At 39.6% G+C, this 14075-nt stretch overlaps 1 protein-coding gene across 1 annotated transcript; it reads left to right on the top strand.

Moving 5' to 3' along the window:
• Window positions 1-1763: 1763 nt before the first annotated feature.
• On the top strand, window positions 1764-8674 carry LOC117703938 (olfactory receptor 1J21-like). The gene is made up of 2 exons (XM_076928619.1): window positions 1764-1887; window positions 3943-8674. Exon 2 carries the CDS (start codon window positions 3955-3957, stop codon window positions 4891-4893), a length of 939 nt encoding a protein of 312 aa, XP_076784734.1. The 5' UTR covers window positions 1764-1887; window positions 3943-3954; the 3' UTR covers window positions 4894-8674.
• Window positions 8675-14075: the final 5401 nt, after the last annotated feature.

Raw genomic sequence — 14075 nt, forward strand, 5'->3', positions numbered from 1 at the left:
CAGCTCTTGCACCCCAAGAGGCTGCCCTCACTGCACTGGGTAGAGTGAGTGTGCTTCAGCAGCCCAGGAGAGTTGCATGGCTAAGCACTGCAGCAGAATGGCCCTGCGGTGTTAAATGGGCCTATTCTGGGGAGATATGTCATCTTGCATGAAGGTTGAGTGCCTAAAATAACCTTCCCCCAGGAAAAATGGCACAGAGAGAGTTGTAGGCTATATCAGCCCTTGCACATCGCTGGGCGTTGCCCATTGCACGCGATAGGGTGATCTTGCCTTACTCTAATTTGCTTACTGGGGATTTGACCTCTATCTCTGCTCTCAGCATTGGGTGGTCTATTGCTTGATGATTAAAAGAAAAGGGGGAGATGTGAGGAGCCGCCCTCACATTCACCGTTGCAAGATGGCGCTGACATCCGTTCGACCAACTGACAAATGGTTTGCGCGTGTGCTAGTGCACTGCCTCACCTGTGACACAATACCGGCCAACGGGCTACAGCCAACCATTGGGTGCCACGTCCTAGGCGGGGAGCAGTTTCCTATATAAGGGCTGGGATTTTGCCCCCTCGGGGTCCTCTTCATCTGTAAGCTTATGCTCTCCCTCTCAAGACGCATAAAAGCTTTACTGCAGAAGGATCCTGTGTGTGCCGCGTCGTTCCTGCTGGCGGGAGGTTGCGCGGGCCACTTGATAACTTTTGGTTGAAAGTCTATTTTATTGGATATTAGGATGGCAACTCCTACTTGTTTCTTTATACCATTTGCTTAGAAGACTTTTTTCCAGCTTTTAACTCTCAGGTAGTGTCTGTCTTTGTCTTTGAAGTGTGTTTCTTGTACACAGCAAAATTCTAGATCCTGCTTGCATATCCAGTCTGTTAGCATATGTCTTTTTATTGGAGGAAGTGAGTCATTTTATATTGAGAGATATTAGGTATACATGATTGTTAGTTTCTGTTATGTTTGTTGTTGTAGGTGGCATTATGTGTATGTGATTTTCTCCTTTTGGTTTTGTTGTGACATGATTATTAACTTGTTTTTTTCCTTGGTGTAGGTATCCTCCTTTTATTGAAGTTTTCCTTCTATAATCCTCTCTGTAGGGCTGGATTGGTAGATAGATAATGTTTAAATTTGATTTTTTTTTCATGGAATAGTTTGATTTTTCCATCTATAATGATTGAGAGTTTTGCAAGGTATAGTAACTTAGGTTGGCATTTGTGGTCTCTTAGATTCTGCATGAGCTCTACCCAGGCTCTTCTGTCTTTTAGAGTCTCTGATGAGAAGTCTGGTATAATTCTGATAAACCTGCCTTTATATGTTACTTGGCCTTTTTCTCTTACAGCTTTTAATATTCTTTCTTTTTTTGTGCATCTAGTGTTTTGATTATTATGTGATAAGAGAAGTGTGTGTGTGTGTTTGTGTGTGTGTGTGTGTGTGTTCCAATCTATTTGGTGTTCTATAGATTTCTTTTACATTTATGGCCATCTCTTTCTTTAGGTTGGGGAAGTTTCCTTTATGATTTTGTTGACATTTTTAGGTCCTTTGAACTGGGAATCTTCACTCTCGCACAGAGGTCATGTTTTAAACAGGATAAAATGTTGACGAATCTTGTTATGGTTGCTACTGTTAGTTCTCAAGAGTAAAGAGACTCCCATACCTGCTTGAAAAAAAAAGTTCTTTTCCTAAGGGAATCAATGACAATAAATCAATTTTATCCTGTATGCCTCTAATTTGGATCTGGGGACAGAGAGTGCACCCTAGGTACTCCACATAATTTTCAAAATTAGAGCTCACATGAACTTCTCAGTATATGTAGATATTGTACATGTTCACATATCTATCATATCTGATTTTGAACTCACTCTTCTGTTTGTTGAGATGGACAAATAACTGCTTCAGGTGATCCAGCTGTTTTGTCTAGAGAGAAATGCAAGAGCTTTGTCATGCTTTTTTGCTAAAGTTAACTGTAGTTTGCTTGTCAGAACAGGCATATTACATAAATTCTTCTGTATCACTGCATACATTTAGGGTTCCCTATGTGTCTGTCTGTGTCTGTCTGTCTTTCTTATTCTCCATCTCTCTGTTCAGCATGCATTTCCCATCTCAATGATTACCCCATGAACTGGCATACATTTCCCTATGCAGTAATTTACCTTGCACTGAGAACCTGCCTACACTTTGAGATAAAAGGATATACCCCCTCAAAATGTTCCATAGAATATGTTTCTTAAACTTATCCATTTTTGAAAGAAAGCAGGAAAATAATCCTTTCTGCTCACATTTAACTTAAACACAGTATCTATTTTGTCTCAGTCCAGCTTCTTCTCAAATCTCTGTGATTTTTCCATAATTACTCCTGATGTTCACATTCCAGCTAGGGTTCTTGCTTCTCCATTAGTATACTTTGATACTTTTTTTTTTGCAGGGGGTGTTTGTTACAGTTCTTAAACACATGGAAACTTTTTATCATAGCAAATTAAACATGATATCTGCATGCTTCTCTTATGTTCTTCAACATTTACATTTCTATGACTGGTTATTGCCTTGGGTTTCCCTTGTTTTTCAAAGCCCCTAGCAATATACTTCCAAAAGTTACCTAGAGACCCATGTTTACAATATTCTTATGTAGCCTCTTCCATAAAGACTTTTCATAGAACATATATAAGCTTTTTTAATCATCTTGGCTTCTTGTGTCTTGACATTTTTTGTAAAACCATGGATGCTTATTTCTCTAAACTAATTTTTCTGAATATGTTATATATAGTATCTAAAATGACATAAAAATAATACTGCTTATTGCAATACTGGTCAAAATATAAAAAATATTAGAAACAGTCTACCCATGTACAGATAAATAATTAGCATTTTTATGTTATAAAGTAATTACTACTAACACAGAAATAACTAAAAAATGTAGTATAATTAATTTTATGCAATGTCACATTAACTTATTTTTCCTTTTACAGATTGAGGTGGATGAAGTATAGGTACTTTAAAAATGGTCTTTACTAAATCGGGAGAATTTATACATTAACTCTAAGCTTGGAAAAAGTGAAGAAGCAAATAGATGGCTGCCAGTCATGGGGACAAACTGGCCACTAAACAAGTCTTCAAATAGAATATAACCAGAGAGCTCTTTCAGCTGCTAGGATATCAATCTAATTTTATCACATTCTGTTTTGTATTGTTTTGTGATTGCTCACACAGGTAGGGCGTGATTGATGGAAAAGGAGAGAAATGCCAGGTTAGGAACAGATTAGAATGCTCTGAATGTATAGGTCACAGTCTATGACTTAAAAACCCCAGATTAAGAGTAAAATATAACATTTGCTTTTGCTAGAAAAAACACAAGGTATTTCTTTGGCTGATGTTAGGGGAAGAACTCATAGCTCCTTGCAAGTTAGAATACATATTTTATATTATTGGCCCAGACTCATACTCTTAATGCTTTGAACATCTGCACATCCAGCTTTCAGCAACTCCCCAGATCCTGGTATCTCACAGATCTAATGTAGCTCCATGGCTACCAATATCTGGATTTAATTGATGGGAAGATACAATTGGACAGGTTCATTCAAGAAAGCTTAGAAAACATAAAATCATTGAAATTCTATTGAATTTTCTATTGACTGGCTTCAATTTATACACTAATTTCTTAATTTAATTTTGTCTTGGTAAAATCTGGGCATCTTGATCTGGAATCAGGTCTCATCCGATAATTGTTCTAATCATTTGTTATTTCCTTCTAAAACATATTTTGTTGTTTCCAAGCTATAGCCCTTGCTAACCATCACTAGCATATTACTGTGACAAATATCTCCATATTAAGGTTAAAACAGGTATACTAAGTGGTTTAAACTAATGTTATTTTCAGTACTCATGAGTCAAAATATTTCTATAATGTAATAGTTAAATTCACTTCTTTTTCTCATTTTTTCTTTTCACTACCAGCAGAAGAGCAAGAACATGAGGAGAGATAATGAGAGCATTGTGTCTGAGTTCATCCTCCTGGGGCTTCCTATTCGGGCAGAGTACCAAGGCATGTACTCTGCCCTGTTCCTGGCCATGTACCTGACCACGGTGCTGGGGAACCTGCTCATCATCCTGCTCATCAGGCTGGACTCTCACCTCCATACCCCCATGTACTTCTTCCTCAGCCACTTGGCCTTCACAGACATCTCTTTCTCATCAGTCACAGCTCCAAAAATGGTCATGAATATGCAAACACACAGTCAGTCCATCTCATATGCTGGGTGTATTACCCAAGTATATTTCTTTTCATTTTTTGCTGATCTTGAGAGCTTTCTTCTGACCTCAATGGCCTATGACAGGTATGTGGCCATCTGCCACCCTCTGCACTATTCACAAATTATGAGTGAGAACCTCTGTGTTCTTCTAGTGGTTGTATCTTGGGCCTTATCCACTGCCAATTCCCTTGTGCACACCCTTCTCTTGGCTCACCTATCTCACTTTAGACACAATATTATCCCTCACTACTTCTGTGACCTGTCTACCTTGCTGAAGCTGTCCAGCTCAGACACAACCATCAATGAACTGGTCATCCTTGTTTTAGGTAATGTGGTCATCACCCTGCCATTCATATGCATTCTGGTCTCTTATGGCCACATTGGAGCCACCATTCTGAGAAGTCCCTCAATCCAGGGAATCTGCAAAGCCTTGTCCACATGTGGCTCTCACCTCTGTGTAGTTTCCTTGTATTATGGAGCCATCATTGGACTGTATTTTGTCCCTTCATCTAATAACACTAATGACAAGGATGTCATAGTGGCTGTGATGTACACTGTGGTCACACCCATGCTGAATCCCTTTATCTATTGTCTGAGGAATCAGGATATGAAAGGAGCACTGAGAAACACACTCAGGAGGAGACTGTGTTCACAGTGATGTGTGTGGTCTTCCCTCTTAGCATCCCTACTTCCTTCTTCTCTTCTCCCATTCATCCTTTGTTCTCTGTCTGGGAATCTTTATAAGGCTCTTTTTCCTTCACTCACTTCTTGCACAGTTTTCTTGACTATTTTACTACCTTACTGATATTCAGCATCTCGGAAAGGTAACTCACAAAATTCATTCTTTTTTCTTTGTCTTGCTAACATTTTACTTGTTTATATTGTCATTACCAAGTCTTCTTTACTAAACAAGTTTGTAGCTTTTCCCCTCTGAAAATGACATGACTATTTCTTCTCTTAGATTTATTATTTATTTTTATCTTTCATCTTATAACATACTTTAATTTTTGGCAGTAACTCTTATCACATTTACTTGTTTAATTTAGTGTATTGGTTCACTGCCCATATGTATGTCTGTGTATTATGTATGTGCTTATTGCCTGAAAAAGTTAGAAGAGGGTGTCAGATCCTCTGAGACTGGAGTTACAGAAGGTTGCAGGAACATATGCATGCAGGAAATAAAATCTTGGGCCTCTGAGATATCAGTCAATGTTCTTAATTGCTGAGTCATCCTTTCTGTCCTTTATATTTCTCTTTTAACTTTTGTAGTTGACACTCAAAAGTGACAGAATTATATTGAGTATGATGTGATATTTTCATACATGTAAATAGTGCATGATATCCTCATCAAAGAAAGTATATTAATTTACTCAAATATTTACCATGTCTTAGTAATAAATTATTTTAACCTTTGGAATACTATATAATGTTTATAATACTACACAGTGAAAGCAATGAAAACATTTATTTTTCTTACCATAATTTGGTGCCTACTCAGCAACCTATGCCCATGTTTGTATCTTATTTTATCTGTAATCTTATTCATTTTTGTAAATATTTTTTATAATTTGTATGTGTAGTACTACTTAATATGTTTTTGATAAGTGTTTGATCCTGGTCACTAACTAAATTAAAAATACACTGTACTCTGTAAAAAATATAAACAAGGATAAGGACAAGCCCTGTGTGGAGCATGAATGTCCTGGTAAGTTGGAGTGAACTGAGGCATCACACCTAGTTTTGAGATTTTGACATGAGCCTCTAGGGGCAGGGATGCTCTGGTTATGTGCAGAATCTAAGGAGACTCTGCTCTTCTGAATGGGTGATGAAGAGTGGCTAGATGGACACCAGGAAATATCAAACTCTTCAATTAACTTCAAGGAGATCTGAAGAGAAGTTTAATTCAAATATATTTTATTATGAAAAAGAGAAAGACAGCTCCTTGCTTAATGTCACATCCCATGAAGTGATTTTGCCTTTGGTCCATGAGAATCATTCTCTGTGGAAGCACAGGAATTTAATTCAGTTAAGAGTAGTTGATGATATTACAGATACATAGACAAAGTATAAGAGGAGAGTTTATAGCCTCCGAAAATGCTGCTCAGCTAGCACTTAGCAGAACTTCAGCTAGTGAGAGTGTGTGCATATCTGTGAATGTGTTAAATTTCTGCTACTTATTATTTTTAAAACAAGCAATACAGTTATTGTATTTTTTACAGTTATTGGACTATTTAGAACATTAGAAATAACATTGTGCATTTTATACATGTGTTAGCTATGTGTACTGTATTATATATTTATATGTGTTACATCAACTATAGACCAATATTTAAATATATGAGCCTATAAGGTATATGTCATATACCTATAACATCTTAATAATAAGATTAAACAAAATACTCATTAATTTCTAGACTTAAATAGTAGAAAACTCTCAATGCCATTGTTATCGGCATTGCCTGCTTCTTGGACTATAATAGTTATTGATATAAAGGATTGCTTTTTTTCTATTCCATTATGTGCCCAAGATAGTGAACGTTTTGCCTTTACCGTTCCATCCTGTAATCATGAAGAACCAGATCAGCAGTATGAATGGGTGGTTCTGCCCCAAGGGATGGCAAATAGTCCAACTATGTGTCAGTTATTTGTAGGAAAAACCATTGAACCATTGAGAAGAGAGTTTCCAAAAATGAGGTGCATTCATTATATGGATGACATTTTGTTGGCTGTTGCGAATGAAAAGGTACTAGAATTGGCTTTTGGAAAATTAATTTTATTATTAGAGAGTAAAAGATTGTATATTGCCCCAGAGAAAGTACAGAGAGATCAGGTAGTGAATTATCTTGGAGCCAGGATACATAATATGAAAGTTGTACCACAAAAGGTTGAAATTAGGAAAGATCATTTAACAACTTTAAATGACTTTCAAAAATTGTTGGGAGATATTAATTGGATACGAGGTTATGTAAATTTGCCAAATTATGAATTAAAGCCCCTATATAATATTTTAATTGGTGATTCTGCTTTGGACTCCCCCCGCCAATTAACTCCAGAAGCTAGATTGGCCCTTATTAAAGTTGAGGAAAAGTTGCAGGGTGCCTTTTTACAGAGATACAAAGAAGGGCAATTAATTATGTTGTGTATTTTGGCCACATATCAGCAACCCTCTGGGGTGTTATGGCAGGAAGGTCCATTATTATGGATTTATTCACATGTTTCTCCAAGCAAAGCCATTGAGCATTATCCAACAGCTGTTGCCACTTTGGCCATGCATGGTATTCAACAATGTGTACAATTTTTTGGAGTTGTACAAGGAAGCTTAATTATTCCCTATTCCATTCAACAAGTTAAAGTATTATGTGCCACAATAGATGATTGGGCAATATTAAACTGTAGTTATGATGGTGATATTGATAATCATTATCCCAAACATCCCCTTTTGTCCTTTTTTAAGGAACATCCTGTTGTTTTTCCAAAGATTACAGCTAGTGCTCCCCTTAAGGGGGCATCTAACATATTTACAGATGGATCAAAAACTGGCTGTGGAGCCTATATGGTAGAGGGTCAGAAACCAGTTTTATGTCTCCTCAAATTGTTGAATTGAAAATAGTGATAGAGGTCTTTAAACAATGTAATTTCCCCTTTAATTTGCTTTCAGATTTGCATTATGTGGTTAATGCAGTTAAAGTTTTGGAATTGGCTGGTCCCATTAAAAATACCAGTACAGTGTGTAATTTATTGAAACAACTACAAATGTTGATTTGGCAGAGACAACATCATTTTTATGTTTGCCATATTAGGGCTCATACAAATTTACCTGGTCCGTTGAGTGCTGGGAATGCCGTAGCAGATGCTTGGACCAGAATGGAATGTATATTTTTAAATTCTGCCGTTGATCAAGCTGTTCAATTTCATAAAGATTTCCATGTTAATGCTAAGACATTACAGCAAAAATTTCACTTGACTCGAGCTGATGCCAGACAAGTAGTTCTTAATTGTCCTCAATGTGTTATTTTTCACCACCCCCCAGGTGTGGGAGTCAATCCCAGAGGACTTTTACCTTTGAAAATCTGGCAAATGGATGTGACTCATCTTGCTGAGTTTGGAACATTGAGATATGTTCATGTTTCAGTGGATACTTGCTCTGGCATTATTCATGCAACTCCTTTGAGTGGAGAAAAGGCACGCCATGTCATAAATCATTGCTTAGAGGCCTGCGCTGCGTGGGGGAAGCCACAGCAGCTTAAAACTGATAATGGCCCAGCATATACAGCTCAGCAATTTATGAGCTTCTGTAAACAGATGGATGTATATCTTAAACATGGATTGCCCTATAATCCCCAAGGGCAAGGCATTGTGGAACGTGCACATCGCACCCTTAAAGAAAGTCTGCAAAAACAGAAAGGGGGAATTGGCTATAGCCACACCCCAAAAGAAAGATTATCCCTTGCCTTATTTACTTTAAATTTTTTGCAACTAGATGTGGATGGCCGCTCGGCAGCTGAGCGGCATGCCACCTGGAAGCCTGCAGCTCAAGGTCTTGTTAAATGGAAGGATGTGCTTACAGGCCTATGGTGTGGCCCGGATCCAGTGTTGGCCTGGTCCCGAGGCTCTGTTTGCGTTTTTCCGCAGGACCGTGAAGATCCGGTGTGGGTACCAGAACGTTTGGTCCGCCGGTGCAATGTTGCTGATTCTCCTGCTTCTTCTGCCTCTGGTGAATCCTGTGATGACGGAATTGCTATGGAGGATCCTATCAGCATTCCCGATGCCGATGCCCATAAGACATGATGCTCAAGTATTTATATTAATGTATAATCAAACAGCTGCCACGTTAACAAGTAAATACCCTTTGGCAGTTGGCTCAATTGGGATGTGAATGGAAAATGACGGACCTTTGCATTATAATAATATGTCCAGAGATGCCAATTTATCTATACAATTATCTCAGTGATTGCTAGGAAATTGGTCAAGGAGGTTTGATTCCCTCATGCATGAGTTTCGCGTGTCCATCACCATGGTGAATTCGATCAGAATGGATCTATCATTGGCAGATGGCTTGATCCTGCAAGCAGTTCAACATCTGAAAGAGTATGCGGGGATAGGAGTGTTAGCAGTTGCCCTAGTGGGTGTCTGTCTGCTCTGCTTGTTTTGTCTCTGTCGTATGGCTAGATCACAAAGACGAGGGAGAGCCTTGGTGGTGCATGCCTTTCAAGCCATTGAGGCTGGTGTCTCACCTCAAGCTTGGCTGACGGCTTTGAAGCAGTAACTCTCTATAACCCCTTATATTCAGGATTGGACAGCCCTTGTACCCCTGGAGACTTGTGATCTCATTGCACATGGGATGGGTGTCCTACCTGTTTGTGTAGACCTCAGCTCTTGCACCTGGTGGGTTTGACCCATTGCAGCCAGTAGAGTGAGTGTTCTAGTCTTAGCCGCTTGCGTTCGATTGTGAGCTCCTACGGAATGGAGCCTGCTTGATCAAGCAATGCTTGCTTTTGCAGTAAATAAAAAAGGGGGAGATGTGGAAAGCTTCTGCTGTGCCCTAAAGATGGTGCCTATTGCCTTAGCCCTCTTGGGGGGAAAAGTCCTTATTTGGTGAGGAGGTTGCACTTTGCCAGTAGCCTGATCTCTCGTCATGAGTGTGAACCTATGGTGGAGCAAAACATAGTATGGGCTGATGGGCAGTCCACTAGAGGCTACTTAAGCTGCACTCACGGGAGGCACGGGGGCACACCCCTTGATCTTGTAACTGAAAGGCAATTCCTGAGTAAAACTGTCACTGGAAGGAACTGGTGTGCTAGTCTTTCTTCCCTGCTGGTCAGGGTGGTCGGTGCAGCACACCACGGAAGCATCTCCATAGTCATCCAAATGCTCCTTCTTCACCTTGGTCAGTGTTTTCCCACTGACATGAATGTCTGTCATCATTTTTTTCACAGAAGGACTACCATCATCCTCCATCCCGTTCTGCTTTTTATTGGAACCCTGAACCAAGGAGAAATTAGACAGGAGGTTTTCCATGGCCCCACTGGAGTTTTAAATGACTAAGTCTGCAATTGGCATGTTGTTCTCAGTTCCTAATTTGAAGAGAAAAGGGTAATGTACACAAATACTTCTGACTCACTTAGAAATGTTTAGTTTGCAAGGATGAATTTTCTTACTCAATAGATTGAACAACTCTGTTTTGGTTTAGCTGTACCTTAGGAGATAACTGAAAATGCTACAAAACTTCTCAGTTTGCTTCTAATAACAAAGAATATAATCATAAACAGGCTTCTGAGAAAATTCTTATTTCTTGAGTACTTCAGAGATTTGTATTAAAATAAAGCTAATTCCTCAATGCAAGAAGTCCATAGTTTGGCGTAATGGTTGAATTTGGTTGGTTTTGTTTTTTAAACAAAGCATGTGGAAAGTCTATGCCATGACTGTATCCTGAAACTACACCCAAACATGAGTTACAACGATGCAATGGATTTAATTTTTGCCAAGAACAGCAAAACAAAAGAGGCAGGTATCTTCACTGACAATGGTGGTCTGCTGCTCTGTGCTGACAAATTGAAGACTTGTCTAAATCTCCACACCAGTAGGAGCCTGACTCCACCTGAACTTTTATAATATATACAGTAAATCATCTTCAGGGATTACAGTTCATTCTTCTTTTATTGATCTGTGTCCAACATCGCCATCGCTAGCCCGCTGCCTTCCTTCGCTGTGCGCCAGGGGGACAGCGAGGGCTGTAGGCGGTGGAACCAAGGGAAGGAAGCCAGCGGTGCGGAGCGGCCCCGCGACAGCCAGTCACTCGGGCGCCCATGCCACCAGGCTTATTGTGGCTCCTCGAAGTCTGCGCGCTTCAGGCTGCACAAGCAACTCCAGTCCAGGCCAGGGAGCATGCCTGGTGCCTCAGCAACGCACGCGTGTGCGCTGGTCTCCCGCTCCCCACTCCCGCGCGTGCCAGGCGCTGCTGGCCCCGGCGCTCCCTCTGGGCCGCTGGTGCACTGCACTGTCTTTGATGCCTGGCACAGACATAGATTTTTAATATACAAAAATAAAATTTGCATTAAAAGGTATGATTTCAGCACTCTATCCCCAATTGATCAGACAGTCAAGGAATCTAGAATTGTATCAGAGATTGTCTGATTGGTTGTAATAAAGATCTGATGGCCAATAGCTGGGCAGGAAGTAGGAGGTGGAGGAGTGGGGGAGACAGAAAGAGATAGAGACCAGACAGAGAGACAGAGACAGACAGAGACAGACAGAGAAAGACAGAGAGACTCTAGGAGAAGAAAGCAGACACAGGAGAATTGAGATCAGTCATCATTGAGGGGGAACAGACACAAACTACAGCAGAATAGAGTGGTATTGAGCTAGTCACATGGTGGGTTGTGGGCCAGATAGTCAGGTTAAATTAGATGAGCTAGCTGGGAGACTGCCCTAGCAAAAGGCCTAAGCTTTAAATTATAATAAAAGCCTCATGTCATTATTTATACCTCTGACGGGTTGAGAAAGTCCTGTTGTAGGTAATGGAAATGTTACAATGTAGTAAAACCAGTCTAAGGGGGCAAAACTTAGCTTCAGCCCTACCAGCAATAAGATGTGGGCAGAGCAAAATCACTTAAACTTAGCAGACTTCAGTTTCTACATTGGATACAGATTAGAAAGTTCCTAAGACTCCTACAGACCTAATATCACATAATTCCATGACATGAAATAATAATTATTTCTAGGAACATTAGGAAAAATATTTAATTGTCCAGCATGTACAGAAAGAAGAAAGTGAAGAACACAAGACTCCATAATTTGCCCAGTCTTAGAATGTGCTGTAATGCTCATTGCTGTCTGTGGTTGAATATGCAGGGTACAGAGCACAGGCTGTAACCTGTGCTCCTTTGTGTCTACCTTCATAAAACTGTGTTTGTCTTTCTGCTACCTCTGTTGCTAGCTACACCACAACTGCTGTGTCAAAGAAATAGGATAGCACTGGAATGTATTACAGGAGCATCAGTGTATAACACACACTCTAGTGTGATAAACACTCCAAATTTTATATATACATATATAATATATATGTACATATATATGATTCTATTACATTTAATTAAATGTATGTGTACGTTTGCATGTGTGTGTATATAAAGAAGTATTTGTTATATCAATAAGTACATTGGGCAGGTGAGTTTGGTATCACTGTAGATGCAATAAAATGTGCGTATTGATGCTTTCCACAAGTTCTGCTGAGGCTGGAGTAGGTTTCAAAACTGTTCTTAAGACACAACCTCCAAAACACAGTAGCGTTAAAATCAAAGCTTTTTCTCAAACTCATAGACCAATTATAAAAGTAAATATTCCTTGTTTTTATAGTTTTCCTTCTAGGAATCTATGACAAAGGTACCCTGGTAGAAATAAAAGGAAACATTATTTATTCTGTGGTGTGTGGTGTGGTATGGTGTGGTGTGTGTGTGTAGGTATGCAAGTGTGTTGGGAGGCCAGAGGTCAATGCTGTGTCTTTTTTGGATCAATCTCTACCTTTCATTTTTGAGTCAGGAGGCCAGAAGATAACAGCCTTCCCAGATAAAACTTCCCAAATTTCCATGTTGAGAATTCCCGAGGAATGTTGAGACCTGGCATTATTTTTAGGTAATGTTATTATGACTACACATTTGGAGCTTTTAAGAGGCATTGAAGTCATGGTATACTCTGTGGATACCCAATAGATGATGACAAATGTATCCATACTGTATCCTTTAGGACATATATTTAGGTACCACTAAAATATGGTGCACACATTCACATGTTCCTAAAATAGTCATGCAGACCAAATTAATGAGAGTTACAACTGTATTACTCTAAAGCCACTTAGGAAAGAGATATTCATTCTGGGTGTATACAAGAAACCTAGAAATCCAGAGTTATTTGCCTCTCATTTCCTTGAAATACAGCCTCCGGGATAACTCTAAAATTGAAATAATGACTTCCCAGATAAAAACTTCCCAAATTTCCATGTTGAGATTTCCCACACATGTTGAGATGTGGCATTATTGTTAGGTAATATTAGTGTGGAGACACATTTGGAGCTTTTAGGGTGTTGCTCAGATTTGGAGGGCTGTTGTTTGTTTTCTTTAATTTATGTGTATCTTTCCCTGCTGGATGTCTGTGCACCACATGCATACAATTCCTCCCGAGGCCAGAAGAAGGCATGGCCTTCCACCTAGAGCCAGAGTAATGGGATTGTTAACTGCCCTCTGGGTACTCTTGTGGATGGACAAATGCTCTTAATGGAAGAGCTTTCTCTCCAGTCCCTACATTTGATCTTTGTCCTTCCAGACTTGTGTGGCTTTTAATTGAAAGAGATTACCCCACATCAAAGATAGAAGTTATTGGAGAACTTTAGGTACAGGTGCATGAAGATGGCATGCTAGTTTTCTTAGGTCACCAGGCACCCATGCAGTACTCTTGTGGGTTCAAGATTATGCCCTAGAATCACAGATTGTCAGGTTTGGAGGAGATCTGTCACCTCTCATTTAGGATAATCATGTAGATTAGGCATGAAGTGCCTAATGATGAAATGCTGAATTGAGAAAATCCTCTTCGGGGCAGAGGTGGAGTAAGGAATCACCATTTAAACTCAGCTGACCGGTGTTGGGATGAAGCTTCAAACTATCCTGCCTGGATGGAGCCTGAGGCAGAGGTCTTATGCCTCTAGTGGAGGGCATATCTGTGCAAAGCTAAGAAGGGAGAGGTATCTGTGGTTGATGTTGATCTTTAGAAACAGTAGATTTCAGAGTGTATTGAGGAAGTATTTCTTCCAGTGGATGCTTTAGTCTTGTGAAGTTCCTCTGGATCAGA

Source organism: Arvicanthis niloticus, chromosome 2, assembly GCF_011762505.2.
Source record: "Arvicanthis niloticus isolate mArvNil1 chromosome 2, mArvNil1.pat.X, whole genome shotgun sequence".
Lineage (NCBI taxonomy): Eukaryota > Metazoa > Chordata > Mammalia > Rodentia > Muridae > Arvicanthis > Arvicanthis niloticus.